General features: G+C 48.2%; 8 protein-coding genes across 8 annotated transcripts; 5 read left to right on the top strand and 3 right to left on the bottom strand.

Moving 5' to 3' along the window:
* Positions 1–5,197: 5,197 nt before the first annotated feature.
* Positions 5,198–6,209, bottom strand: BC939DRAFT_505290 (uncharacterized protein; the record flags this gene model as incomplete). The annotated part of the gene is made up of 3 exons (XM_051560640.1): positions 5,198–5,350; positions 5,468–5,886; positions 6,014–6,209. The coding sequence occupies 3 exons, from the start codon at positions 6,207–6,209 to the stop codon at positions 5,198–5,200; spliced, it is 768 nt and encodes a 255-aa protein (XP_051409819.1).
* A 410-nt stretch (positions 6,210–6,619) lies between these two features.
* BC939DRAFT_458738 (uncharacterized protein) lies at positions 6,620–7,516 on the top strand. The gene has a single exon (XM_051556641.1). It carries the CDS (start codon positions 6,724–6,726, stop codon positions 7,237–7,239), a length of 516 nt encoding a protein of 171 aa, XP_051409818.1. The 5' UTR covers positions 6,620–6,723; the 3' UTR covers positions 7,240–7,516.
* On the top strand, positions 7,273–7,985 carry BC939DRAFT_399782 (mRNA splicing factor SYF2; the record flags this gene model as incomplete). Its single annotated transcript, XM_051552501.1, has 2 exons — positions 7,273–7,516; positions 7,588–7,985. Coding segments are annotated over 2 exons (642 nt in total), but the record flags the coding sequence as incomplete, so codon positions are not given.
* Positions 7,986–8,470: 485 nt separating this feature from the next.
* On the top strand, positions 8,471–9,211 carry BC939DRAFT_378061 (uncharacterized protein; the record flags this gene model as incomplete). The annotated part of the gene is made up of 2 exons (XM_051551708.1): positions 8,471–8,785; positions 9,023–9,211. Coding segments are annotated over 2 exons (504 nt in total), but the record flags the coding sequence as incomplete, so codon positions are not given.
* A 1,733-nt stretch (positions 9,212–10,944) lies between these two features.
* Positions 10,945–12,093, top strand: BC939DRAFT_244061 (uncharacterized protein). The gene is made up of 2 exons (XM_051550950.1): positions 10,945–11,881; positions 11,981–12,093. Exon 1 carries the CDS (start codon positions 11,124–11,126, stop codon positions 11,769–11,771), a length of 648 nt encoding a protein of 215 aa, XP_051409815.1. The 5' UTR covers positions 10,945–11,123; the 3' UTR covers positions 11,772–11,881; positions 11,981–12,093.
* A 261-nt stretch (positions 12,094–12,354) lies between these two features.
* Positions 12,355–16,505, bottom strand: BC939DRAFT_458727 (uncharacterized protein). Its single transcript, XM_051556640.1, has 8 exons — positions 16,020–16,505; positions 15,789–15,866; positions 15,311–15,385; positions 15,055–15,183; positions 14,373–14,808; positions 13,473–13,854; positions 12,957–13,347; positions 12,355–12,835 (listed from the first exon to the last, which is right to left on the bottom strand). Exons 1-8 carry the CDS (start codon positions 16,032–16,034, stop codon positions 12,584–12,586), a joined length of 1,758 nt encoding a protein of 585 aa, XP_051409814.1. The 5' UTR covers positions 16,035–16,505; the 3' UTR covers positions 12,355–12,583.
* Positions 16,506–19,973: 3,468 nt separating this feature from the next.
* On the top strand, positions 19,974–25,075 carry BC939DRAFT_242751 (uncharacterized protein). Its single transcript, XM_051550946.1, has 3 exons — positions 19,974–22,430; positions 22,531–22,637; positions 22,722–25,075. Exons 1-3 carry the CDS (start codon positions 20,326–20,328, stop codon positions 24,824–24,826), a joined length of 4,317 nt encoding a protein of 1,438 aa, XP_051409813.1. The 5' UTR covers positions 19,974–20,325; the 3' UTR covers positions 24,827–25,075.
* A 666-nt stretch (positions 25,076–25,741) lies between these two features.
* On the bottom strand, positions 25,742–27,496 carry BC939DRAFT_242797 (DHS-like NAD/FAD-binding domain-containing protein). Its single transcript, XM_051550947.1, has 6 exons — positions 27,218–27,496; positions 26,958–27,106; positions 26,706–26,762; positions 26,412–26,604; positions 26,206–26,321; positions 25,742–26,067 (listed from the first exon to the last, which is right to left on the bottom strand). Exons 1-6 carry the CDS (start codon positions 27,342–27,344, stop codon positions 25,768–25,770), a joined length of 942 nt encoding a protein of 313 aa, XP_051409812.1. The 5' UTR covers positions 27,345–27,496; the 3' UTR covers positions 25,742–25,767.
* Between the last annotated feature and the right edge of the window lie 41 nt (positions 27,497–27,537).

Below are 27,537 nucleotides of genomic sequence, written 5' to 3'. Positions count from 1 at the left end.
GATAATAAATTGCTGTACTGCGAGCTGACGCTCCTGAGGAAAATGCCAGAAATTGACAGTGGATGTGTGATAAAAAGAAGCAGCAGTGATTGGTTTGGATTATGTCAATGAGGTGGATCTGATAGGGAGTTGTTTTGTGCCAGCTGATGATAGTATTAAGGAGCCAATAATGCAGGATCTGTTGAGTATTGAAAAAGGAGGATGTTTGGATGCATCTGCAATGAAGATCCAAGAAGGGAGTATGGAATGGAAAGATATGTCCTGACAGATGCATAAAAGCTTAGGCCAGGAAGATATAGAAAGAAAAAAATTACTCCGCTTCCGGCGCCAATAAAAAAAAAAAAAAAAAACTATGTTACTGCTGGCACCAATGCCTCGCAGATGCTTTTGTGGCGCCGAAGGCGCATTGTCCCCCCATGAGGGGGTACGAAGGTGCGCAAGAAATAATGATGGCGAAGACCAGATTCCTACCTAGTTCCTATTTGCTCGACACTGACTGAATGCGAGATGTATAGGCGGTGTGTGGGGTGTATGGATTGCGGTTGTTGCGAGGAGCGTGAAAGACGATGTTAATTTGATACGAGGAATAGGGAGACGATGGATTCAATGAACGAAGAGAAAGGAGAAAGGGTATGAAGAACGATGGCCGGGGGATACAGCAGAGGAGGAGAGGAAGCCGCGGTGAAGGGAAATGGAGGGAAGGGAAAGCAGGTCAAGAAACGAAGAAAAAGGCGACAGTTGGCCACAAACAATTTTTCTCTCCTCCAGGAAATATTTATACTCAGAAGAGGTGGCAGAACAAATCTCCTTCCACATTCTATCGGACAATATATTTTAGAATAACGCTTTCTCGATAGCGCCTTATCTTTTCACTTGTGCTGCAGCTATTGCTTTGTTGTTTCCCTATCTCCACTCGCCCACCTGAATACAAGCCCGGATGTTCAACTAAGGCCCGTTTCCACTTGGAAACCATAGCTATTTGACTGGTTTGGCCTGGCCCATTCTCCTACCCCTCTGGACCACTGCCTGGTCTGCTCTCCCCGCCAGGTTTTTTAAATCATAATTCAGTCAGTCCGTGGCTCGATAACCGATGTAGCCACCTGGTAATCAACGACCATCTCCATTCAGGCAATTATTCATTCGTCCATAAGGGAGTGAAAAAAAATACCTTGCAAGAGATAAGGCCTTACGAGAGAGAAAATGAAAGGAGGGATAGAATATCCGGTTTTATTCATCCATATCACGTATCTAAAATAGCATACACAGCAGAACTGCGGACGGAGTTCTTTCTGTTGCCGCCATCGACTCTACTCCACCTTTCTTTCGTGTCAAATCCTCTCTATGGTGTTGGGCTTATCATTCTAAAAAAAATATTAGAAAACATATACCTAAGGTTGACAGCTGTGTGGGAACAGGAGGAAAAGAAACAACAACCTTAATACCGATTGCTTGTCATTCCGTGCTTTCAAGGGCCATGGAGTATTTTTTGCATACTAGACCCAAGTGGTATGATAGAAATACATCGGACTGTTTGGGTTTGCTTGGCTCATTTCGTTTGGTCCAATCGAGATCCAAGGAGGCGCAAGCACAGACCAATTATCTGTAGGCAAAGGGCTAGTGCACAAAACTAAACTAATCATTGTTTCTATTGTATATTTTACTGCTGTGGCACGGATAGAATACAATAGTGCATGCATGTATGGTACTGTAGTACCCTCCTCGTTTTGATGAAGTCTACTGTGGTCTACTGCAACAGCGCCATGTGCGCTTGCAGGCTTTCTCTTCAGGTGCCGGTACTCAGCTTATCTGCGCCATTGTTGGATGAATTACTGATTCCGTCAACGCCATATATATGTGAATAACCGACCGATATTCCATGCACTTCATCTATTCCGTTGCAGCAAGGCTATCCGAGACAGTCAGGGAGGCGGCAAGGATCGTTATAGACACCCTGGCGGTGCTGTGCCCGGTTAAGATGGTGGAGATTCAAAAAGAAAAGGAGACGGTTTGATAACATGTCTCTATCATGTTTTCAGGAACGTCGGAGATGAATTGTATGCTATTTTCTTTCCTAGAGCAGAGCCAGTCATCAACCGTCATAGAGTATCAAGGTTCGTTGACGGTCGGTCCCCAGGATTGACCCAAGAGCTACTAGTAGCTGTAGTATGAGAATTTCGTATACGTTTTCCCGGTTTGATAAGCTAGGCACGAGAATGGTGCCACGCAACAGGCTTGCTGTAACTTGTTCTTTTTTCTTTTAGATATCAGTTGGGCGTGCGGGTGCATAAGAGAGCAATTTCACCCACTCTTTTGGGGCGTGGTAGGCGCTCAGTAAAAGAAAGAGAGATGAGATAGAAGAGAGTACCAGCCCAAGGGTATCTAGTATGCGCTGGGGCGATATCTGCATGGTACTGACACCGACGCTCTGCTGCATTCTTATGTATGCACTATGCACTCCTCAGATAACATTTAGACATTCATTCACCTTAACTATGATACGAGCAGGTCGACACATGCTTGGCTAAGATTGCTGATTAAGTGTTTCCATGAATGCCCCCGTTGGGCCGGATGGCCTCTGATCGCCTTGCCATGTCCCATAGGCATGCGTGCTATAGCACACCATATTTTATTCGGTAGGAAAGCCAGGTACAAGACAATTTGAATAGATCAAAGATGCGCAAATCAAGCTGAACAATCGCGGGCGCGTGTTGCAATGGTTGAGAACACAAAGAGAATCGACATACAGTCTTCCTTATACCACCCGTGGGTGCTTAAGGCAAGGCTCAGGTCATGTAAACCAGACGCTATGAGTCTCCAAATAGGCAAAAAAACCGCCCCCCACACCAAAACTAGGGTTCATCGTGCAGTGCAGGACACATTCGAGAGGACTCGTATACCTCGTCCGGTCGAGAAAAGCAAACGCCAGTTGGTACTCTACTTTTGACGTGAGTCTGACCTCAAAAAGAATTGTCATTTCATGCCGTCCTTCTCGTGTTTTGCATGCCGTAGTGTAGTCAAGACGTGCGTTCTTTTTCACAGAATAAGCGGATCCCAATGCGCAGCTCCGGCCATTCTAGACGCGTACTTGCATAATTGAAAGAAGCTTTGAATGAACGTTCTATTCATGCATGCTGCCCGAGTAAACAGCTCCGGAAAAAAGGAAGGGAGTTTTCTTTTTCTTTTTCATGCAATAGGCTGCCAACAAAGTGGGTCATTAGGAAGGGAAAATGCAATCGACTTCCCCTCGAACAAACGGTCGTAGGCTGAGACATTTCGTTTACAACGATATTTTTGGCCAAGACACCTACACCATCTGCGCGGCCAATGCCAATCCTTCCTCATTTCCGGTTCCTGTGGAGGCCTGAAACAGAAGCATTACCAAACTTGGTACCGTTTTACTTATTCATGCACATCCTCATTTTTGCAACGAAGTGCTTCTATGGTGCTTTGCTTCCTGTATAATTAAAAGGCTAACGAATTTGATCCCTAAGGCGCATAGGTCGTTACGCTTCAAAGATACATTTATCTCGCTTGCTGACCAGTCAACTCTCGTACTAAAATGGCGGCAGCGAGGACTATATGTTTATTTTTGTCGTAAGGAGGTTTTCGTAGGTCGAACGCGTGAACAACAAATTTCTGAAGTCCTTCTCCAGTAAAAAGAGGCGAGGTATAGTCTTTGACCTGTCTTGGGCAGCTATGGGGTTCCTGTCCAAAGACAGCTCACAGTGGATGCAATGGAGCTAGCACATATTAACCTGCGCGACAAAGTTCAAAGTCGCACGTCTCCCCGTTCTGAGACCGGTCGACCGGGAGCTTTATCGACGTGTGATATCCATTGATACTGACTACCACGTATACTTCCCTTGAAGCCATACAAATCCAGATTGAATATGAAAAAAAGACAAATTCAGGTCATAGAAATAGAAGGATAAAATAAAGATAAGTAAGGGCATGGATTGACCATTCTAACGAGCTCGGACCCGAATGTGCCGTGAACCGATGAAGCCTTTATGCTGGATCCAAGCTTGCTGGGGGGAGGGCTCCCCTGACCATATACAGAATACCGTGAAATTTTCGCCTTTTTTAAAATCCCATGTGTTGTATCGGTGCTGGGAGGTGTTTTACTGGTAAAATCGAGTGCAGGGTGAGCCATATCCAGCGACTCCAAGTGTTGAGCGAAATTCCACATCTGGTATCCCGCATCGCGGTAAGATCAAGCGTGCGGTTACCAGAGTTGAATATATCTCTATCCATCTAATGGTGTGGTCCGGAGGGATATGTACTTAGCAAGCCCCGCAATTTCGGCCGCAGGTTTCTACGTGTATGAAATAAACGGCAGGAAAACTTGTTAGCTCTGGACCAAGACGGGGTGAACATTGCGCTTCTTTCAGCTTTAGGAGTGGGCACATAATTAGATTTGGACACTTCCTCCTGTCACCAACAAATTACTGCTCTTAACTACTCCTCCAGTGTACTGAGCTGAAAGGACTTTGCTATGGACGCGGTCAAAAAGATGCATGTTCAAATTTGAGGCCGATTACACACCCTTCTACCCTCGTTTGTAAACCAAAATGATAGACTGACTCCCTAACAACTGGGAAAGATTTTTATACTCGCTGTAAAGCTGTAGTTACGGTACAGAAATACACGAAAGAAAACAAAATGACAATAAAAATGAAGACATACTCTCTTCGTCTGACGCCAGAACTCCATACATACGAACATTCTCTTGTTGGTATAGCTGGAACAGACCCATTTGAATCAAAAGGCCCAAAGTACTTAGATGATAAAGGAATTCATAGCATCAAACACATAAAGGCCTCGCTGCAGACGCTGAATGACTGCCTCTTGAACTTCGTAGGTGGCGAAACAAGGAATAGGAAGAGGGCAGTGACAAACAACGTGAGTTGGGACCAAGGGATCTTAACAAATCTCAAAGTGGCCATGTTATATCAAGTAAGCGTAAGTCCCGCCATCGGAACCAGATATCACTGTCAGGCTGCGGAAGATAACATATTAGAGAGGGTCAAAACGGATATATGTCTCATTCATCTGTCCAGGGCTCCGGGTCTACCTTCTGCTAATTGTCTTCCTTTTCAGTCGGCGAAACACGACCGCTGATCATTGTCTACATATGAATGGATGCTAATGTCACTCATGCCGCATTTATTTGCAAGCAGTGGAGTATGGTCCGAAATTATTGTTTTTTGAAGAACAACATGTAATTGTTCGATGGCATATCTACGATCCGTTCAAGCGTCATGCCTGTGTCCTGCTTTGCTATGGCCTCGATCTCCTCAATGTCTCGCACGCCCCACGACGGATCGCGTCCACGAAGGGTTTGATCAAACTAAGAAAAGGCAAGCATAGGTTGAAAAAAAATATGGGTTCAGCAACAGTAAATTAAGCTTACAGGGGGATCGTCCTGCATCGCAACAGCAGTTTCAATCGCGGTCTGTGTTCTTACTTCACGATTACTCTCCGCGTTAAAAGCGCCATCTTTCTTGAACGGTCCGTATATCACAAAGTTGCCACCGCTCTTCAGCACTTGCCCAGCGCCGCGTACGATCGACTGACTGACCACCCATGGCGAGATATGGAATACATTCGTGGTAAGGACTAAATCGTACTGCTTAAACTGACCAGCAGCTGCCTGGACACGCTGCCAATGCTCTGGCTTGGTAGCATCAAGCTCGAGAGCGGGCTGGATATGATGGCCCTCTTTGTTGAGGTCATCGGCATAGGCGTCGATGCTGGGAAGAAGAGCAGGATCGTATTCGGATGGCTGAAAGACGATATCTGGGTAGTCCTTGGAAAAGTGATAAACGTGCTGCCCTGAGCCCGATCCAACTTCTAAGACTGCATATATGATTTCGATAGAGAATTCTGTTATAAGGAAGAATGAAGTAGGCTGAACAGCACGTTGTGTCGCATTGGAAACCAAGTTTGTATTCACGAGGAGTGTAGCGCAAGCAACTACACTCTTTCTATATTTTTTCTTCTTATTTCTTACCAAGCTGTGCCTTGTCGAGAATAGGTCGCAGTTGTTCGATGATTGCTCCTTTATTTCGGTCCGCAGCGGCGAAGAAGACTTTGCGATCGACTTGAACAAATTCGCTTAGGTTCTGATTAAAAGTAACACCGTCTTCAGACATAATGGCATCCTGTCCGCTACCTTGTGTTGTGTTTGCCTGTGAGTTGGAAGACATGACTGGATATGTGGAGAGAAAGGAAGATGAAGGTGCAATAGAGTTAACAACAGCAGAAACAGTTCTTGTTTCTCTGTGCATTTCGCACCTTTCTAGACTGCTTTAGGCCATGCAACGGTAAGGACCTTGTAGAAGGGTGTGAGAAAAAAATAAATAATCTACAACCCCTTGGGTAACTGGCTGCATTGTCCCGCCAACGTAGCTAACCTGCGACTCCTTTTCCAGGGATTGGCGCATGGAGCAAGCTTGAACTGCTTGTGAAAGGAGAACCTCGGCTCAGAAAGCGTCAACTCACCTTGCGAGCGAACCAGTAGGAGCGAAGACGGCATACCATCGACTACTTTTTGGGGGCTAAGGGGGGAGGAATTCTGTAGTCAAAGGGGAAGGAAAAAGAAATTACTGTAGTTTTCGCACCGCCCGTGCTCACGAAGGTGACGTAGATGTTTTTAGAACAGCTTCGCCTTTCTTGACCAGTTTACTCATCGACCACATCAGAGAAACTAGCCATACAATCATGCCACCAAAGAAGAAAACATCTGGAAGGAAAACCAAGGCAACTCTCGCAGCTGAAGCCGCTGCTGCCGCTGCAGCTGCAGCAGAGACAGCGGCAAAGGAGGCAGCAACAGAGACAGCAATAGTGGCAGCAGCAGATGAACCTACGGAGACAGATCAGGACAAGGACACGAGCAAGGAGGACAAGGACAAGGACAAGGACAGGGAGGAGAGTGAGGCTGCTGCGGAAACCATTAAAGTCAGGAAGACAAGAGTAACGACTACGACTACGACTATTACAACCACGACTACCATTGCTCCTGCAGCAGAGAAGGAAGAGAAGGAAGCCCAGGCGACGAAGGATACAGCTGATCAGGACGTCGAAATGAAAGAGGTGGAGGCACAAGCATCTCAAGAAAAAAGTGCTAATGCGCCGTTGACCATGTCAGAGAGGATGGAGAAACTCAAGAGTCTACGACAGAAGATGGTACGCTTTGATTCTAAAAGTGCTGCGCTTATACTTATACTGAATCACTAACTTCTATCACTCACGTTTTGGTAATAGAATGCGTCCAAGCAAGCGAACCGCACAGATCTTATGACAGAGCATCAGAAATCCAAGATTAACAAGAAGGAAGAGGCTAAGAAGGAGAGGGCTCGCGAGGAAGCCGAAAAGCTGATTGCTAAAAGAGATGCGGAAGAGGCAGGAGAGGACTATGAGCGATCGCAATTCTGGAACTACTCTGCAGAGAGCGTGGAGAAATGGAACGAGAAACAGGAGGCAAAAAGAGTCAGGATGGACAACAAGTTTACAGGTAAGCATCAAAATGGCACGCACTGACGTTTCTTTCTGCGTAGGTCTAATACACCATTCTCTCTATTTCAGACTGGGACCAGGTTAATCATAAAAAATACCTCAAGCAAGTGGGAGAACTGAAGCCCAATCTGGCTGCTTACAATGCCAAGAAGGAGGCCTCAATGCAAGTGAATGACGAGGGCGAGCTGGTTGTGGCGAGCGACTCTGGGTTCTATCGGGACGCCAATTCAGTTGCATTTCTCTCGGACGCCAAACCAAACGTACTGGCAGTGGATAGACTGGCTGCAGACGTGTCCAAGCAGATCGATGCGCGGACAAGGTTCTCGAAGCGCAGGGCCCACAAGGATGACGAGGATGTCAATTACATCAACGATGCCAACCAACGCTTCAATCAAAAGATCTCCCGCTTCTACGACAAGTACACCAAGGAGATCCGCGACGACTTTGAGCGCGGCACCGCGCTGTAACATATTCCCAAAGAGAAGCAATAAATATCACGTGCGCACCGGCTGTGAGCTTATACTATTTGTCCTGTTCGCGTTGATTGTTGCGGCTCTTTCTCCCACTTCTGCAGGTACCATCAGGACGTCTAGGCAAGCCTTGAAGCTGCAGTTCTCGACAGCAGCATCATGAAGGAATTAGTTTCTATGCGCACCGATGATTGACCCTTGGTTCTTTTTCTGTTTAGGCCGCACATCACTCTTAAACGCACGAAGTCGACACACGGAATCGACACACGGAATCGACACACGGAATCGACACACGGAATCGACACACGGAATCAACACACAAAGACAACTACATCATGGACAGTACCAAGATAAAGAAGGAGCCTCAGGAATCCCACGCCTTCTCAGCAAATCCACCTAATAACAAACCTCCGCAGAACTCTTGCGACAAGAATGAAAACAACAGCGACTCTGGGGATGACGAGGAGGAGGAAGAAGGGGAGGATATTTACGAGGTTGAGCGCGTTGTTGGACACAAGCGCATAGAAGGCAGCGGTCTGTACTATTGCCTCAAGTGGAAGGGATACTCAAACGACGAGAACACATGGGAACACGAGACATCAGTTTTTTGCGATGTCTATGTCAATGAGTATTGGAGACGATATGAGAAAGCCGGAGGCAGCAGGGACGATGCTCTTGGCGAAGACCCAGAATTTAGACGGATGAAGAGATTAGCAAAGGCGAAGCAGAGCAGCAAAAGGAATCAGGACGCATTGCTGCCAGACCTGTCGCCACTACTAGAACAATCCTCAACCAATGTAGCAGCCTCTGGACCCCAAATCAAGGTCGAGGATCCTACTGAGAACATGGAGATCACACCGACAAAAGCTGCCTCAAAAGGAAAGAGTTCGGACCGAACGATCTCTGGAGATGCAGGACCATCCAAAGTCGGTGCAGCACGTAGGAAGCAAGACTCGATTACGACAGAGACAGGGCCGGTGAAGCGGCGGAAAACGGACGGAGCTGAGGTATTGGCGCCGCCTACATCGTCGGAGTCATGGGAAGATCATGTGGATAAGATCGAGACCGTGGAGCAAAGGCCATCTGATCGAGGGGACTTGGTGGTTCATCTACGGTGGAAGGCAGGACAATTGACAGAGCATGCATCCCAGGAAATCCACAAGCGGTGCCCTTTGAAGCTGCTAGAGTACTACGAACGCCATTTGCTATTTGTACAGGAAGGAGAAGGACTAAAGTGATCGTCCAGAGCATGGAAGCGCATAGGAGCGCACAGAGACGCGTTAGAACCCTCATCGAGACAAGTTACCAGACGACGATGGCTGCCATGTACGTGCACTACGGACTCACCACCTATATATCATATCATCATCGAACAATTACCACTAGAGATAGTATATGTTGGGTCAAATGAAGCTGTTGCACACAGGCAGCAAGCGGAATCAATTGGGCTATACAAGATGAAGAGGATGCATGCTTACCGAATAACTGGCGCTGAAAACTCCTAGTCTAATTACCGCATCCAATGGAGGACAGGGTTGCCGAGAAGTGCTTTAGTCCTTAAAAAAATTTGCTGCAGTAGGCGATTTTCAGTAAGGCTGTAAATAAGCAGTTCAAGCACTACCACCTCACCTCGCGAATAGAACTAATCCATGGTTTTTCTCTCTTTCCTCCAGCAGCACTTGCTAGCCATTTTCCTATGCGTAGACAATAAAGCACAACAACAGCAACACAGCTCATTCCTTCTTTCTTCGTCTTCGATTCCACAGCTTCCCCATTGGCTCTCTCATCAAAAGTAAGTTCTCACTCTCCAACAAATTCTCACCCCCCACCCCCACCCTTCTCCCCACATTGAAGCATCTTACATCCTCTTTCTTCTCTGACGACGCACAGAGGCAGACATTACGGCGTTGAAATGGGCTACGGTCTTAGGATACAGGGTACGAAGCAGCAAACAGAAACAAAGTGGTCTGTCTTTTCCTTCGCGGTGTTTATGAACCACTTCAGTGATATGCGGTGTTTCCCCTATTGCTCTCTTATCCCATTTTCCTTGCCATGCAACGCAACACGCTCCCACCACCAGCGTTCCATGCGTAAGGGTCAGGAGGAGAGCAGTGAGCGGTTTTTTCAGTCAGCATACGCTCTTCTTCTGCTCTCTCGTCCTTTATCGAACGACCCAAGGTATTCATGATAATTTAAAAAGGCAGTTGCATCTCTGTTGCTTTTACTTTCCCTTCATTTCATCCGTAGCATTGTAAGAGGGCTTTTTTATTTTCTATAGTGAATTAACCTTATAGAGATGGACTGGCTTTTGTTCTATCTTTCCCTCCTCATCTTTTTCTTTCTTTCTTTCTTCTTCTAATCCTCTTTCCCTTCCTTTGCTTCCTTAACTCCCCCCACTCTGTCCTATTCAAACCAACTCACGATTGAACACGCTCGTAGGATACATCTTTTTAACAATATCGGACCGCCTCTATCCTCGTTTGGCTTCAAGTTCACATATATTCATGCAACAGCATCAACACAGTCATCTCAATCAGCAACAACAACAACAGAAAGAGCAACAGCAACAAGAACTGAATCACCACATGTATCTTCAGCAGCATCACCAACAAGCCCAGCAGCAATGGCTTCTGGAACAGCAACAGAACCAACAGCAGCTTCTAATGCAGCACCAGAACCTTGCCCAGGACAGTTCCTTCAACCGCCAGTCGAACCGAAAGCGTGGACTCGCTAATGAATCCGACGAATTCATGGGGATCAAGGTAAGCAGACATTGAGAATGAGATCTTGCTAGGGCTCGACAGGGGATGCCAAAAATACCATCGGCGAGTGAGTGGCAGAGAGCACTCTCTATCTCGTTTTGCGATGAGCCCTGTCTTTTTCAGGATCCTCCAGGAGAGCAAATTAATTTCCAAAGGCCACGCTGACTGACCACCCTATAATCTGCTCCTTACTTCCTTGCTTAGAAACGCAATTTGGGCTCTGAAGCATCCGCTCAGGGCATCTTTGGTTATCCTGAAACAGGCCCTGGCACGCCTGGATTCTCCACCGATCAGGTCGCATCCGGTCCTCAACATTGTCAGCAGGCCGGCTACTTTGACCAGCCCTTCCATACAGCGTCGGGTGCCAGTCCATATGCACGAAGCTTCTCTCAATCACCATCGGCTGGTTTCGGTAGTGGAAATGGAGGTTCTGCACCAACAACGCCTGGCGCTGCAGGAGACCATGGCCCTTCGACAGTGCCTGGAGTTAGCAACATGCCTTCCCACAGCTGGGGTTCCTTTGCGCAGGGATCATCATCGTTTTCCAGTCCACCAACGCCCCACTTTGCCTCCATGCCTGGATCATCAAGTCCGGGCGTGGCAGCTACAGGGATCGCCACAAGCATCTTTGCGTCCACGTTGGCTGAAAAGAACGAGGAGCCATTGGAGTACCGACTTCTGCAGGAGCAGAAAAAGTTGCATGAGGCCCAGCAGCAGGAACAGGCAAAACTCCAGCTTGCACAACAGTTGGAGCTCCAGGAAATGCAACGACATCAGGTGGAGCACACCCATGCAGCAACGCTGGCCGAGGCTGCGGGTCAGACTCCATCGGGTTATATTCCGACACCTGTTCATCACGATCACAACGATCCGGCGACTTGGGGCTACGATGGCACGGTACCATCCGGAGGACAACTCCAAGGATACTTGGCTGGACACGGCAAAGGATATACGCCAGCGGCGATCGGAGGAGTGGCTGCTTTGGCGGCCATGGCTGCCGCAAGCCGGGAAAATTATGTAGCAGGACGGGGAAGAGGTTCAGGAGGCATGGACATGGAGATGTAGACAACATGCGTCTCCCCCTCCTCACTGTCTTGGGCCCACCCTTGCTATTTTTTCATATATTTGAAGGTATGGAATTATGTTGCTGCTGTTCTCATTGTCTTTTCGCTTCGATCATGTTATTTTCATTTAAATTGACATGTCTTTTCCTTCTCATTTGGTCTCTAGCGCATTAAAACTTGTACAGTACTACGTTATTCTTTCAATTTTGCTACCACCATGACGCCATGACAAGCCGGCACCAGCGCCAGTAAGGGACACTGTGGAGAGGCGTAAATCCGCTTTTCCCTTTCGTTTTCTTGACCCTTCGTGCACCTATTCGCTCGAGACGGTCAAATCCGTTCTCAGACGCTGGCTATGTGTCTCGTTGTATAGCACCGTTCATCAATCATACCCGATATCGTCATTTTTCATGAACGCCTTATAAACTCCTCTTTTCCTCCTTCTCCTCATTCCGGCTACGGAAAACGCGGTCGACCGGGCAGTGTGCCCCCGGACATAATAATGATAAAAATACAATCGTCTACGACGTTGAAAGTACTTGTGCACATAATGAAATATATTGTGTCCGTATCAAAAGGTATATGTCGTTATCTGTTAAATGGTCTTCTCGACTCCTTTTTCCTTATTCTGTCTAGTTCGCATATTCGTATCGTCGTCCTCATTCCTACCCTTGTACTCGAAAAAAGAAAGAAAGAAGGAGAGAAAGAGTGCGATTCTCTGTCGTACTGCTGTCTGTCTGTCTGTCTGTCTGTCTGTCTGTCTGTCTGCTCACTCCTCATCAAAGCACCAGAGTTCCATCCGGTCCAAACCGCCGGTCGTATCGATATGAACCTGTTGAGCCATCAACCAGTCCTCATCATCAATCATCGACAACATATGATGGTCCTCGTCTTTGTACTTCAGCTTAAGAGGTCGGTCCGATTGGAACTTCTCCTGCACGCGCTGAATCAGTTCCTGAAGAGGGGTGTCTGGACGGACGAGAACAGCCCTCGTATCGATGTAGTGGCACTTGACGCGGAACTGTAAAACATTAAAATCAGTGTCAGCTTGAGCATTTTGGTCGATTTGTTTCACATTAATTACGACCGACAAGACATTCAAGAAAGGGATCGGCTCCAGTAGAGGACATTGATTACAGTACCTTGTCGCGGAGCCCAGCATAAACGGGCTCATCCATATTGGCGCCATCGTCCGACCGCGCACCCGCATTATTGCTGTATATCAATGGACTGGAGTTGGTCGATTGCATTGGCTGTAATCGGTAGGGACTATTGGTGGAGCTGCTCCGGACACTATTATCGCGCCTTAATCCGCGTCCGTTACTGGCAGCCCTCCTCAAGTCAGAAAACCCAGGACTAGATCGGCCGCTGCTTCCTGAGAGCGGTGGACTGGTATTGCTGTTGTAATTCGACATGTTTGGCATCGGTGGCACAGGTGGACCGCCTCCTCCATTCAGGACTGAGCCGGGTGGCGAAGTTCTTGAGGAGTTCTGCGATGGTTTGCGGCGAAGGCTTCCATGTGCAGATCGCATGCTGATGTGAATCAAATTAAGGTCGTGTTCGGGATGGAGAGAAGCCCTCAGGTCAGTTGAAGTCGCGGGGGGTGAATTGCTGTACTGCAATAAGAGATCACTGACATTAGTCCCACTGTATCATACCTGCCGCCATTGTTTCGATCGGATTCGACACTGAGTGCATAAACATGCTGCTCGATCTCATCCAACTCATCCTGGAATCGACTTCGTCCTGCTGATCCGCCCACAGACCCAGTTCCAGCACTTTTGCCTCCTCCAGCCGTTGCTGATGAAATCCCTCCACGGCCATTAGCATCCGTATTCAGGGGCGATGGTCTCTGTGCCTCTGTATTTCGTCGAGCGAGCAGCGAGGGTCGAGGCGAAAGGTCAGAACCAGCTGAGCCATTCGATCCTCGACGTTCATGACCACTAAACGAAGCCGAGTGTTCCAGCGGGGGTCGTTCCGGATCTGCGCCTCTCCTGTTCATTCCTGGTCCCAATCGCTCTGTGGCGCGTCGCTGGAGCCCTGATTAGAGAAAAACGATGGTGATAATGCAGATGATGGAATGTAATATCAGTGAAACGGAACGATAATTAACTAATAATACTACACGCTACTTGGGCGCTATCATATGGAAGCACACGCATTAAATTGGGCAAAGACAAATTTTTTGGAGTTGTTCGTCCACATAAAGTGGAGAAAGGCAGAGAGCACAAGGAAGAGAGCACAGATCGATGGACAGACAATTCACTTCATATGGCTGACGATATCATTTCGTCCGCATGATGGAAACCATCCATGTTGTACAAAGGGTCGGTCGGTAACAATCTCATAAGAAGGAATGAAAGCGGGGGAAGAGAAGGCAGTTAATGTAATTGAGAGCCGTGCACAAGGAGTAAGAAAATTTAAGAGCCGAATATTTGTCTTCGGACCACAATTCCATGAAAGCTCAAAAACCTCAACAAAGGGAGTAAAAAAAATAAAGTAAAATAACAATAATAATAGAAGGCAAAAGAAAGGCACGCAAGTGGACACACACTTACCGTTGGGTGGGGTCATCGACCGTGGTTCCTCAACCGCAGCGACATTCGTCGGTCCACTCATCTGGACCTGCCAGGCGGACATGCCTTTGAAACCCGCGAACTGGTCCGACGCATCCACAGCCGCAATGACCTTAGAATTGCCCAGATAGTCCTTCTTCTTTGAATTCTTCACCTTTGATTCCGCAGGTCGATAAAGCACGCCCTGGGGAACCGTAAAAACTGTGCAGTCCCGTCCCTTGTCTCTGAGTGCTTGGTCCAGAATATCATGCGCCTTTGTCTGCTTCTCCCGTGATGCACGCCAGAGATCTGTCATGGCAAGATCCATCTCTCCGAGTTCAATGTAACATAGCGCGCGGTTGAAGAGGACCTGACAGGAGTACAGCTTAAAGTCCAGCCCCAGCTGTGTGTAGTCGATCACCATGTTTCCGCGTAGGTACTAAAATGCATGGAAGGAAAACCAAGATGGGGGATGCAGTTCAATCATCCAGTTAGGTTTTGATAAGCAGTAAAAAAATAAAATAGAAAAATAAATGGAAGAGTGCGACTGAAAAGGGCTAGACGCGATCAGATTAGCCGACTGGAGCTCTCTCACTCTCCCACTCTCTCACTCCTTCCATCATTCTCATCCTCTGATTGAGAGTGATAGATAGCACTATATTCAGAACATTTTGCAGTTAATTACCAGGTAGGCGTCGTGGAAGCAGGTCAAGGCCCGGGCATAGTTTTCGAGGGCAACATTAGCGACTCCGTTCTGGAAGTATGCAATGGCCAAGTAGTGGTCCAGCTTGGTGGCCTGTTCATAGGCTGCACTCTATTTGAGGATCGTAAAAAGTTACTTTATTAGTTTCAAAGTATACAAATGTGCAAGAATGTGTAAAAATGTACGATTTTCCTTGTCAGCTACATTGCCATTTAGAAAATGGTTTCACATCACTTACTGCACCCTCAAAGTCGCCCAGAGTCGCCAGGACTACACCGATGTTGAAGTGTATCTTGGCCGATTCCGCAATCGGCTGTCATTAAGAGCATTTAGAGAAGAGGAAAAAGAGGTCAAGCAAAAAGGGAATGAGTATCCATGTCTGCGTATAAATTGGTTACTCTCTTCAGTACGGAGAATTAATAAAGCGGAAAGCAGGATGGAGGGTTATGCCAGGCTAACTTCCAGGCACCACCTCTCTCCTCCTCTTCTTCCAACCCCTCCCCCCTATGCAGCTGCAACCAATGATATTCATAGACAGAGACATTGCAGTTTTTGCTTGCTGTTTTGATATGCAGTTGCATAGGAAGGAGTACACTGAACTGCTCTTGGGCAAGTGAAGTCCAAGAAGCTGCAGGCTGCGGGTTTGGCGGGAACCATAATTGTGCGTTTGTAATTGTAATCGGAAAGCCGACAGAACTTGGTATCGTATCACATACCTCAAAGATCTCTAGGGCATCCTCGTACAGACCCTGGTCAAATGCTATCACGCCCTCGTTCCATTGGTCGAGCTCATGCTAGAGTAAAAGAGAGAATAAGCAGGCGAATGGGTGAGTGCGGAAGTGAGTGGAGTGTGGAGAAAAAAAAAAAAAAAAAAAAAAAAAAAAAAGAGTCAGGGTGGACTCAAGACCGGATGAGCTCTTGAGAAAGGTGGGCGAACAAGTCTGTACCTTGAGGCCGGACATGTGTCATAAACTGAATGTGTTGAATGAAATGCAGAAAAAAGAAAGAAAAAGTACGGTGAAACAATAAGGAAAGAGACGGTGAGGGCGAAAGGATAATAAATGCAGTGGAAAACAAGAAACAAAGGAAAAGGGATCGGGTTGGTGGTGAATGCAGACAAAGGAAGGATGAGATGGATGAAGAGGTGATGATGGAGAAGAGGACAGGGGGAGACAACAAAGTTCATCGCGACCTGACTGACTGACTGGTGGACCTGGCTGACTTGACGATGACACCAACAAAAAGGTACAATTTAGTGCGCGCACGTCCAAACGCGCACTCCTTTCAAACCTTTGCCACGTACTGAACCACTGCCCTCACGAGCAGAACAGGGAGGATAGGGCGCAAAACAGAGGAGAAAATAGCGAAATGCGACGAAGAGCAAGGCTTTGATTAATACCAGGCAACACCTTTTGCATTTGCGCTGTGCTTACATCCTCCTCCGCATCTGCACCTGTGGACTGACTGAATTTCAGTAAAGAGTTGAAAGCTCAAATATTCCCGATTTACTTTGCATTCTCTACTACCCTGCCGATCATCTCTGTCAGTGAGCAATGTTCAATGCTGCGTCGCGAACAGGCCTCGGTTGAAGGGTGGAGTTACCTCGCTATGGGATTGAATGATCCGAAGTGTGGTAAACCTTAATTCGATTAAAGGTGTGAGGTTTTTGGCAAGGAACAACATAGGGCACTTCACACTTCGTCTCGAGGAGAGTGCCGCAGTACGATGGGTTCCTGTCAGTGTGTCTAAGCGTAACGGAACATCATTTTCTTTAGACCGCCGAATGGTGAAATTACAAAGGCCTTTGCTTTTCTTATAGAAATGTATCCACAATGGAGCGATAGCTTGAAATCAATGGAGGCGACAAACGAGGCGAGGTGCTCAGAAAGGACTTTTGCGTCATCAAGAATAAAGACGCGAGCACCTTCCATGGACTATTGAGAGTTCTGCACAGCCACGGATGCGTGCTGAGAGCGCTCATCAGGAATCAGCTATGTATGAGTTTTGAGTGCGTTTGGATGTTGGAAATTAGAGCGCTGTGATATTTGTTAGATGTTCTATATGCGGAATTGCACGCGGAAGAGATTTACGAGGGGAAAGATATGCAGACAATAGCCTAGCGGTATGGCGGCTTTGTCATTTCTGCATGCAAAAGTTGAACGTTGATCTTACCAGGAGGCGGATAGACGCGCAGTCTGCCATGAATGTCCACCTTTGGACTACTACGTGTGTGTTTGTCTATTGTCTGCAGCAAGATCGGGGGGTAGGGGGGGGGGGAAAGATGTAGGACGGGATGGATCCGTCCGCTCGGAATAGTTGTGGACTATGTGGGCCACAAGGATGGCACCTTTTCGTCCATGCTTTCTTTTCTCTGTAGTGCACATCGGTACTTCCCACCACAGTTCCTTTGCTCCTACAGGCAGCCAACGATTGTCGTTATTGCAACAGGATAATAAGCCCTTGGGTATGGGATACGCGCTTCAGATTAGGGCGCATTTCATGCCATGCGACAAAAAGGGCTCAGATCTAGTTGTCTTTTCTGAAGAGAGACGTTGGGGCCAGGTGTGGATGCTGCTCTCGTACTTTGTTTAGTGCTCATGTTGGTTGCTGCAAGGTACTGCAGGACTCGGGAAGACAATCGATCCTCCTTCTACAGCAAACATGGGATGCACATACACAGATGGTCGCGCTCAGATGTCCGTTCACGTTAAAACACAGCCAATGTCGTTGAACGTGCCAGTCCATTCAAAGACCAGAAAAGGCATGTATGATCCAGAGGAGGGTCATAAAGACAGCAGAAGTAAAGACTGGGGCTCAGCGGGTAGTCGCAGGATGTAAAGTAAGCAGACGACTTAAGCAGGCAAGCAGGCAGAGAACGCATGCAGGCAAGCAAGCAAGCAAGCAAGCAAGGGTCCACTTCAAAAGTCAGCCAACCGGCCGTTTTTTTCTTTCACTCCTTTCTTCTATTCCTTCCTTCCTTCCTCCCTCCCTCTCTTTGCCAGAGAAAGAGGGCCTTTAACGTCTTTTCTTTTCTTTCCGTTTCTTTCGTTTCTTTTCTTAACGTTCTTTTTGTCCTCTCTTACTCTTTTTCTTTGTTGGGTGTTCATTCCTTATTTCATCGCAATACTCCATTACTCTTTTCGGCTTCCATCCTTCATTCCTCTTCTATTTCCTATTTCGGTCTTTCTGTTCTCCGCTCACTCATTCACTCACACCAGAGAAGAGAAAAAGCACTCTTCTCTCATTGCATCTCTTTTGTCTTGTACAACACGCATCTCATCATCGCCCCTCCACCCTTAACCCACCCTACCTCCCCCCACGTTTACCGTACAACCAACGTATCCTCCCAACTGCGACAGGACCAAGACTGGACACATCATCACGACTATTCACCATATCACTTCAATTCATATCATAATTTGACACACTCCCCGTCCATTAAGAACCAGAGCCAGCCCCATGCCCATGCCGACCCAACCACAGTCTAGCGGCAGGCACTCCCTATCCACAGCCAACATCATCACATCCGGAAACGGCACCCTCTCCAACTCGGCTCAGTATGAAGACGAGCTGCCGGGCCCCAGCAAGGCCCCGCTCAAGTATGCGCTCAAGGACATTCACCCCGACGACTCCAAGGACAAGGTCTTTGCCGCGATCCTCAAGGCCCTGCTCTATCTCCGCAACAAGCCTTCGTCCCCAAAGGAGCTCGCCAACTGCATCATGAAAAACAAGTATACCATGTTGGGGTAAGCTACAGCTGCACACACAAACAGCCATTATCTATCATTTGTGTGCTTTCCATGGCTCTTCCCCCCTTTCATTCGCTTTGTCGTTATGTACCCGTCAGGGATCGCCTTTTTATCGTTTCATTGTCACCAAGGACGTTAGCATTATTATTATCATCCGTCTTGAAAGTTCATCTGCTCTGGAATATTTTTTTCACAACCCCCGTTCTTCAGGTGCCTGTATTGAAAAAAGAGGGGAGTTTCCTTTTCCACCATTTTTGATTGTGCACGATCAACCACTTTGGACCACGGGTGGGCTATCTGAACTGCGCTGCGGCCGTGGTGGTGTCACCCAATCGGGGCCGCTTGGAACTAGATCGAGAAGGGCGTAGATCTATCGATTCACCAGCGGGGGCTCTGTATGTGGTTATTGTGCGTGAGACCCTATTTGCTCTCTTGTGCTTCTTTTCAACGTTCGTTCTCCTCGGCTCTGCATGTATCTCTTACATCAATTATTCATTCACTTGAGTGCCCGCTGCCTGCAGATTTTTTTTTTCTTCTGTCGATAAAAAATGTCTTAATCTGAATTCAAGTAGCGCCAGTTCTCTTTGCGACGCATTTTTTTTTTTTGGGCGACCAGTCTGGGAGTCATCAACGGGCTTTTCTTGATCCTGGCTTCTACGTCTTAACGTTCGCTGGATTGCTCTTGTTCCTATCCGGATCGGAGATGGGTTCGCATACACGGACCTAATGCAGGTGCGATGATGTGCACGCCGGGACAATGGATGACGATCGTGGTCTCTGGCAGTAAAAAGTGATGACATTCAGTGCGGGGGTTCTTTTTTATGGTTATCCTCGTTTTCATCATCAAACCCATTGCAATTGAGAACCTTCCCCTGGGTCTTCGTACTCAAAAATGCCAATGTCACTATCCATAAGCATTAGAGAAGCAGAGAAGCGGAATATATGCGCATGGGATAAGTGATGACAGCCAGAAGCAGGCGGTGAGGAGCAAGAGAAAAAAACTTTTTTCATCGTTTTGGGTTTCCGACCCGTTTTTTTTTGCCCTGCCTGTCTTTGTCCGGCCCACGTCAGTTCAGTCGAGGCCAGTCCTGTCTTTGTGCCACGAGAGGCCACGAGGGAAGACCGCTCTGAAATGAGCGGCTATTTAGAGTTTCGTCAGCGGATAAAATGGGTCTATCGTTTTCTTGCCTTTCTCCCACAGATGGATGAAGTGTGGAATAGCGGCAGGAAAAGAAAGTAAAAAAGGACTCGACAAAGGATACTGACCAACCGACTGTCAAATGTTACTAGTGGAGCGACCCCATATGCTACTGTCTCCTCGAGGATATCGCAACATTTCAAGCGCGCAGCAGAGCACAAACCTCCGAGAACCCCTTTGCTGGCTAAAGCTGTTGATGAGCGGCATTCGCGCAAAATTCATTACTATCTCGCACCAAATCATATCATCAAGAACCCCAGTGCCGCAGCCGAGTCGGATCAGGAGTCGTCCTCTGAATTCTCGAGCATGGGCTCCGATGACGATGATGATGACGACGATGCTCAGGACGACGACGAAGAAGACGACGACGATGCAGAGGGCGACCAGGACGATGATGACGATGACGACGATGGGGATCTTTCGGGCGATTCAATGGAGCGGAAACAGAAGCGTCGTCGGCAGCATCAGCTCTATCAACAGCAACAACATTTGAACTCGGATACAGTGCTGCACAAAGCAAGGAGTGTCATGCGGAAACGCAAAAAGGTCAAGAACTGGACCGCGACGAATCGTCCCACAGTGAAGCGGTTCAAGTCAAAGCACCCTCTCATCGGCAGCTTCAAAGCAACGACGCCGACCAGCATCCACCCCTCCAAGTGGAGACCTGCAAACACGCAAGAGTACAGCGAGTCGGAGGACGGAGATGATGAGAGCGTGGAAGAGGATGAAGATCTGGACGATGATGATGACGTGTTTGGCAAAGACGACCTGGTGCTCATGGATCTGCAAATGCCTGATACCGAAAAAGATCCCCGGCTACCGATCCCACGGTCGCTCTCCAGTTTTTCCACGCCATCCTCTCGCTCGTCATCCAACAACGGTAGCAATGGAGCCGTGAGTACTGCTGCGGCAGGAATGCATGGCCTACTGAACGCCACTAAAGTCCTTTCTTTCAACTCCAAGAAATCACCTCCTCGCCCTGGTCCTCAGTCAGCTGTATCCATTTCCAATGCAGTGCCAAGTGCAGGGTCCATGGGAGTAGAACTTATGAACGAATCGAGTGATGAGGAGCAAGACTTTAGCGACTACCATGAGGAGATGATGCGGGGCGATTTTGAGGATCTGGAGGACGATAGGAAGGTCGAGGATCGCAAGCCCGTACAACGTACGCAGCCACAGGCGATGGCAGTTCCTATTCCTTCAGTCAGGAGCACTGCATCCTCATCCTCGTTCGCAGCAGGAGGTACTCCAGTGTCGCCATTCAGTCATCTCGCTTCGACACCAACTTCGAATTCATTTTTGCTGGGCTTATCACCACGCAGCAGGAAGATGTCGATGAGTGGACTTTTGATGCCGCCGGACTCGCTTCTTCTGTCCCCTCGAGCCAATAGCATCTTTGACGGGGATTTTGGATCCAGCTTGACGGTGGATTATTCACAGGAACTGTCATCACCTAAGGAGCATCAATATGTACCGCTGATGGAGCTCAACAACCCAGAGTCAATGCCTGTGTCGGAGCTGGATCGACTTTTGAGCACATCAGCCGGTGGTACGTTCTTCCCAAGTCTCTCGCGCAAGGTCTCGATTCCGGGCTGGAGTAATATCAACGCCAAGCATATCGGTCATCCTCACCGTCAATTAAGTCTCAGGAATACTGCGAATGGAATATTACAGAATGCCGCCAACTCATCCTTGAATGCGTCAACTTCCCCTTATCTCGGCTCAAGCAACGGTATGTTTGCCTCTCCATCACGCCCGCCACCAACCCAACCATCCGCTTCTTCAACCTCTTCCAGCGAAGTTGCCTCTGCAGAGAAACGGCCGAAGAGTCCAGCCGGAGCACTTGTGACGCCATCGTCCTCAAAGCCCGCCTCCGCCTCCGCTTCGATCGACTCGCCCTCAGCTTTTGTACCTACAACAGTTATAACACCATCAATCAGCGCTAGAAAGACAGTAGAAGTTCCTATTGCCGCAGATACCGCTTTCAAGGCGGAAGACGACGTTGAGATGCAGGTCGATCAGGACGAAGAAATGGATGACGAGACAGAGTCAGAGCTGGAAGATGATGATTCATCCAAGACGCCGGCGGAGCCACCTAAGTCTCTCGTCAAAGTGGCTGTCTACGCAAACTTGAGGGTTTACGAGACCACCATGCCAGGCACAGATCTTAGGTTGATGCGTGTCGCTGGCGTTGTTGCACCTCCAGATCCCAACATGAATGGACGTAACACAGTGATCCAGAAGAAGGTCATTCCAGCGCTGAACAACGAGCAGCATGCGGGATTTGTGAATGCTGCTATGCTGCGGTTGGCTGCCCGAACCATCATTGGCGATGGGCAGTTCGATATCAACCAGGAACCCACCACCCTTTACATTGTTCTTGAAGGACCAATGGAGGTCCGAGGAGCCTGGTAAGGATGCCAAAATTGTTTACCGTTTCCTTCTTCGAAGCAACTGTTTAGTGAACGACACTGACCCACTATCTCCTTTTTCTGCTTTTGTTCAATATAGGGTTGGCCTTGCGAGAGCCAGGGAGCTGTGCCATGAATATCGATTGGATCTACTACCAGGCATTGCTCAAATGCTTCAGGACAACCCAATGGAGGTTACCAATCCCAGTAAGTCTTATATCCGAATTTCATCCTATATTTTATACTTGATGCTTGGCTAGTAACTAACTGCGCCTTATCGATCGTTTAAAGATGAATCCCGCGGATCGTCAAGGATGTCGGCCGAAAAGAAAAAGGCACTAAAGCAGAAGAGGCAGCAGGCAGCAGCTATCAAGGATGGCTCTTCGACAACACTGAAAGTCGCTGACACCCACTGTCGAACTTCTACTGCCTCGGCCGGGTCCAGCATCGATAACAGGAGAAAGTCACATGCAGCGGACGACGACACTACGCCGTTTGTCAACTTTGAAGAACTAGAGGAGAGACCGAAGAAGACGCTGGATGACGACGTCAATATGTCTCTTGCGAGCTTGCAGTCGACTGTCGCTTCCAGCTCTGTTGGGGATAGTTCTAATGGACAAACAACATCGACTGGTCAACAGGGTGCTTCGACCTCCAACCAAGGCGCGTCGGACAACGCTATTCAGAATGGCGCCAGGGAACCCGAGGCAAATCAGCTCTGGATCCCAACAACAAATCCAGTCGTTCCCAGCATCCATTTGACCGTAATCGATAATGTCGCTCTTTATACCACCAAACTCGTCAATCCTGGAGCCGAGTACAGACTACTGCGAAGGGCCGATAATGGATACGTGAATGCAACCACGCTGCTGTTGGCAGGAGGAGTTGAGACGGAGCAAGAGCGTAGTATCGTGCTAAGTTTGGAGCTAGGACGTGTCCGTGTTCGCAAACCGGGCTCACAGTTGTTTGGAACCTGGATTCCTCTGGCGCGTGCCCGTGCATTGGCGGCGACTTGCTCACTCCACCACAAGCTGGGTCCATTCTTGAATGATAACCTGGATACGTACTTCCCATCCCCCTTGCCGATCCCGACGCAGAAGGTGACCCCAAGCGTGGTCACAGCCACGGCATCGGCCCTTATGAGCCACCAAGCTGTTGCCTCTGCCCGCATGAGGACCGTTTCCCTGTCGGCGCTGCGCTCTTCGACGTCCCCGCCCACAAGCGGTCTTGCTCGCACAGGAGCACTCAACCATCAGCTGTCCCGGGGCATGATGGCCAACGCTGGCGCCAACCTGCAGCAAGTTCTTGCGCAACAGGGTCATGTACCTGGCCAACCTTTGAGCAACATGGTCATGTTGAATGGCAATCAGGTCGAAGCACAGCCAGGAATAGCGACCGCCACCAACCTTACCGCATCGACCCTCAACACAGCTGGAGCATCGCCGGCCTCGACCACAGCTGCAGTTGCTGGAGCGAGTGTTCCTACGGCAGCTGCCACTCTTCCAACTGCCGTCCCTGTCACATCGCTGACACCCTCTATTATCAATCCTACAGCTGGCCAGAGTTTGTTGCAGGCACTCGGACAAGTCACGCAAGGACAGCTTGCTGCTGGGGCTCAGATAAGGCCCCTTCAGGGCGGTTTCATACCTCGTGTGGAACCACATACAGGAAGACCGATTCTACCAATGATCAATGAAACGGTTTCGGCCGTTCCAGGTCAGAGTGTAATCCCAGTCAAGGACTACCAAGACTCGGACGACGATACGGAATCCGATGATGATGTTGAGGGAGTCCGTCAAAAGATGAAGCAGCTTCGCGCGCAGCAGTTGGAAGAAGCCGAAAAGAACTTTTTGAAGCAGCAGGCGACACCAGTTGAGCGCGTGATTGGGACGGCGGCGACCCCTGGTCAGCAGAGAGTACCGACCTCGCAGCAACAGCAGCAGCAGCAGTTACAGCAACAGCAGGCTCTTTTGCAGCAGCAGCAGCTTCAACAACAATTGCATCAGCATCAGCAACAGCAGCAGCTTTTGAAACAACAGCTTCTCCAGCAGCAACAGCAGCAACAGCAACAGCAGCAACAGCAACAGCAATTGATCCAGCAGCAGTTACAGCAGAATCAACAACAGCAACAGAAGGAGGCCACACAGAAGGCAGCACTCGCTGCTACTGCTACTGCTCAGCGACCCTCGACACGCGGTGGTAAGACAGCACCACAGTCCTCCGCTAATAATCGCCCGGCATCAGGAGCCGCTGCTGAGGGGTTTGAGATTGAGAACGGCAAGAAGGGGTCGTCGGTCAAGGTAGCAGCTACTACAGCAGCTGCTGCAGATGAAGAGATGGACAGCGACGAGGATATTGATATCGGAGGCAGCGATGGTGAAGACGACTTGCGTTAAGATATTAAGACACCTTTTGCGTACGGACATCTTTCCCCCCGTTTATTATTGTTATTATTATTTTTTTTATTGGTGTCCTAATGCAGATTCGAACGGTTTTTCGTTCTCTCAGAGCCCTTTTTGTCTTGAGTGCTGAGCACAATTTGACAGAGTATTATTGATACAACATTGGCAGTGCTTCCTCTCTTCCTTTACACGCAAGACATGTTTTTTTTTTTCATCACTCTTTGGCAAACCAAGAACCATGTAGTATTATGTAACTTTATTGAATTGTGATCTACTGTGCTTATATTCACTGTGAAGTGCGAGGGGAGAGGGAAGAACCCATTAGGATTGTATAATTGTGGAATCCTGTTACATCAAGACTCTGTTCAGCCAATGTTATTTGCCATCATCCTTGGTCTTGACTGTAAAAGGATGAAAAATAGGAGCGCGGAATGTGAGGATTGAGTAGTAAACACACAAAGTACAAGGCGTTATCGGGTCCAAAAAGCGTCCTAGTTACCTTGACCACTGTCCCCTTCTGGCGAGCCCTTACCGACTGTGATAACTGTCTCTGTTACAATCAAACTGGATATCGTCGTTGTTGTTGCTGTCTTGGCTTCGTCCTTGGATATATCTGTGGACTGCAGGCGTTCCGTGATCTCATCCAATGCTGCAGCTTCAAAGTCCTTGTCGTTGTCCTTGCCATTCTTCTTGTGGTTTTTGTTCTTTTCATCCTTGGCATCCTTCTTCTGAGCGTCCTCTTCGGGTTTGGATTTGTCAGAGTCAATAATGGGAGGTTTGCCGTTGAGCATAAGTTCTTCCTCGAGTTCCTTGGCCAACGCGAGTGCCTCCATCTCCTCCTGCAGTTGCATCTCAATGTTGCCCGCCTCAAACATTGCCTGTAACTCTCCCTAGAACAAGAAAAAAAAACGCAAGACAAACGTTAGAGCACAATATCAAAGCATTCGCAGTCTCTTTTCCAACTTCCATTCATATCTGTATATTACCTCCCATCCACAGAGCTTGGCGAGTTTACGCACGCCTTCATCACAAGCTCCAAGAAACAATGCGTCGCGCTGATAGGTGTACTTCCACTTGTCATCGAAATCGAATCCAGAATGCATATCCTCGCCGGCGCGTTCGCGGTTGATGAGCAGACGTGGGCATTTGGGCGAGACCTTGGTGATCAAACGGTTGAAGGGTTCGACTTGCAAAGAGGTTCCCAAGACAATCAATAGGTCGCATTTTTTGAAGTCCTGCGTATGGTAAAAAATGGGGTGTGGGAAGTCGAAGGAAAATGAAAAAAGACGTTATTAGACCGTGTCCTTTGACGTGAAAAATAGATCAGATCGAGACGGGAGGGGGAGGTCCGGTTCTGATCGGTATATACGCACCATGGCAGCGAGGTTTCCGAATCGGGTGGGAAGCATCTCGCCAAAGAAGGTGATTGTCGGCTTGACCAGTCCACCGCAGCCCTTGCAGTACGGGATCTCGCTCTTTAAGATATGCTCTATTAAAAAACAAAAAAAAAAAAACAAATGCACAGTTAAAGCAGGCAAAAAGAGAGAATGTCAAAATTAGGTGGACGACTGATGCTTACTTCGAACCCAAGCAGAGTCGGAGTGGACATCACACAGAATACACTTTGAAGTTGCAAAGGATCCGTGGGCCTCCACTAAGAGCTCCTCGTCTAATCCTGTCAACCGTTCCAACATGTCGATATTTTGTGTGTATGATCTGAGTAACAGACCCTTCTTGGCGAGCAGTGGTAGCAGATAGTGCGTCAGGGTTGGCTATTCGTACAATAGCGATTTTTTTGCGGAGGAAATTTGTCAGTTACGGGAGGGTTGCTGTTAATAAGAATCTAGTTTCAGTAGAGGATGAGAAAACGTACGCGATATCGTCCAGGAAGTAGTTCCTTGGCTAATCTGAAAAAGGGACTTGGGTTGTCCTAAAAGAGGGAAATAAAACGGGTAGATGCATAAGCATTTGCGTATAATGCAGTAGCAACAATGTTACAAGCAACTTTCTTTTTCGGCCTGTTTTGTCCGACCAAAGTATACATGTGCTTTTGCATCATGCGTGAATATCTCTATGCGTCTTTTTTGTTTGTTTGTTTGATGATGATAGCAATAAAAAAACTCACCTTGAAGAATGAGATATCAAAGACGGCTTCTGGATAGGGCAGGTTAAACCTTTCGAGGTCATCGTAGAGTCCTGTGCCAGGGGATCGAAAGTCCTTGATACCCGCCGCTGTTGAGATACCGGCGCCACTCATTACGATGATGTTCTTGGCTACACACAAGGCCGAAAACAAGGTGTTAATTGTTCAGCAATTGAGGAAGGTTACATTGCTGTGAGACGTACAGGCATACAAAGGATAGAACGAAGAAGTAATGGGAATACCTTTGCCCTCGTTGATATACTCGGCTACGGCTTCGAGAGATCCGTCCTTGATGACGGGGACCCGGGGTTCCGGGTCAGCTTTGGCCCTTGTCGGACGAGACTTTACTGGGATACGTGCCGCAGCCATTGTTGTTGTTGGTTAGTTAAGTTTAAAAAAAAAAGAGAATGTGTGTTCCTGTGTGGGTTTGCGAAAGCGGTTCGAGTCCTTCCGTCGTGGTCCTGGTCCTAGTCGTAGCCGTGTCAGCGTCGGTGTCGAGCGAAGAATGAAAGGGTTGAGAGTCAAAGGCGGTGGACGGGTGGTGTTGAGCAGAGGGAAGAGA

The sequence above is a fragment of the Gamsiella multidivaricata genome (assembly GCF_025024155.1).
Source record: "Gamsiella multidivaricata strain RSA 2152 chromosome Unknown BC939scaffold_55, whole genome shotgun sequence".
In the NCBI taxonomy this organism is placed as follows: Eukaryota; Fungi; Mortierellomycota; class Mortierellomycetes; order Mortierellales; family Mortierellaceae; genus Gamsiella; species Gamsiella multidivaricata.
This window is presented reverse-complemented; position numbering and strand designations above follow the sequence as displayed.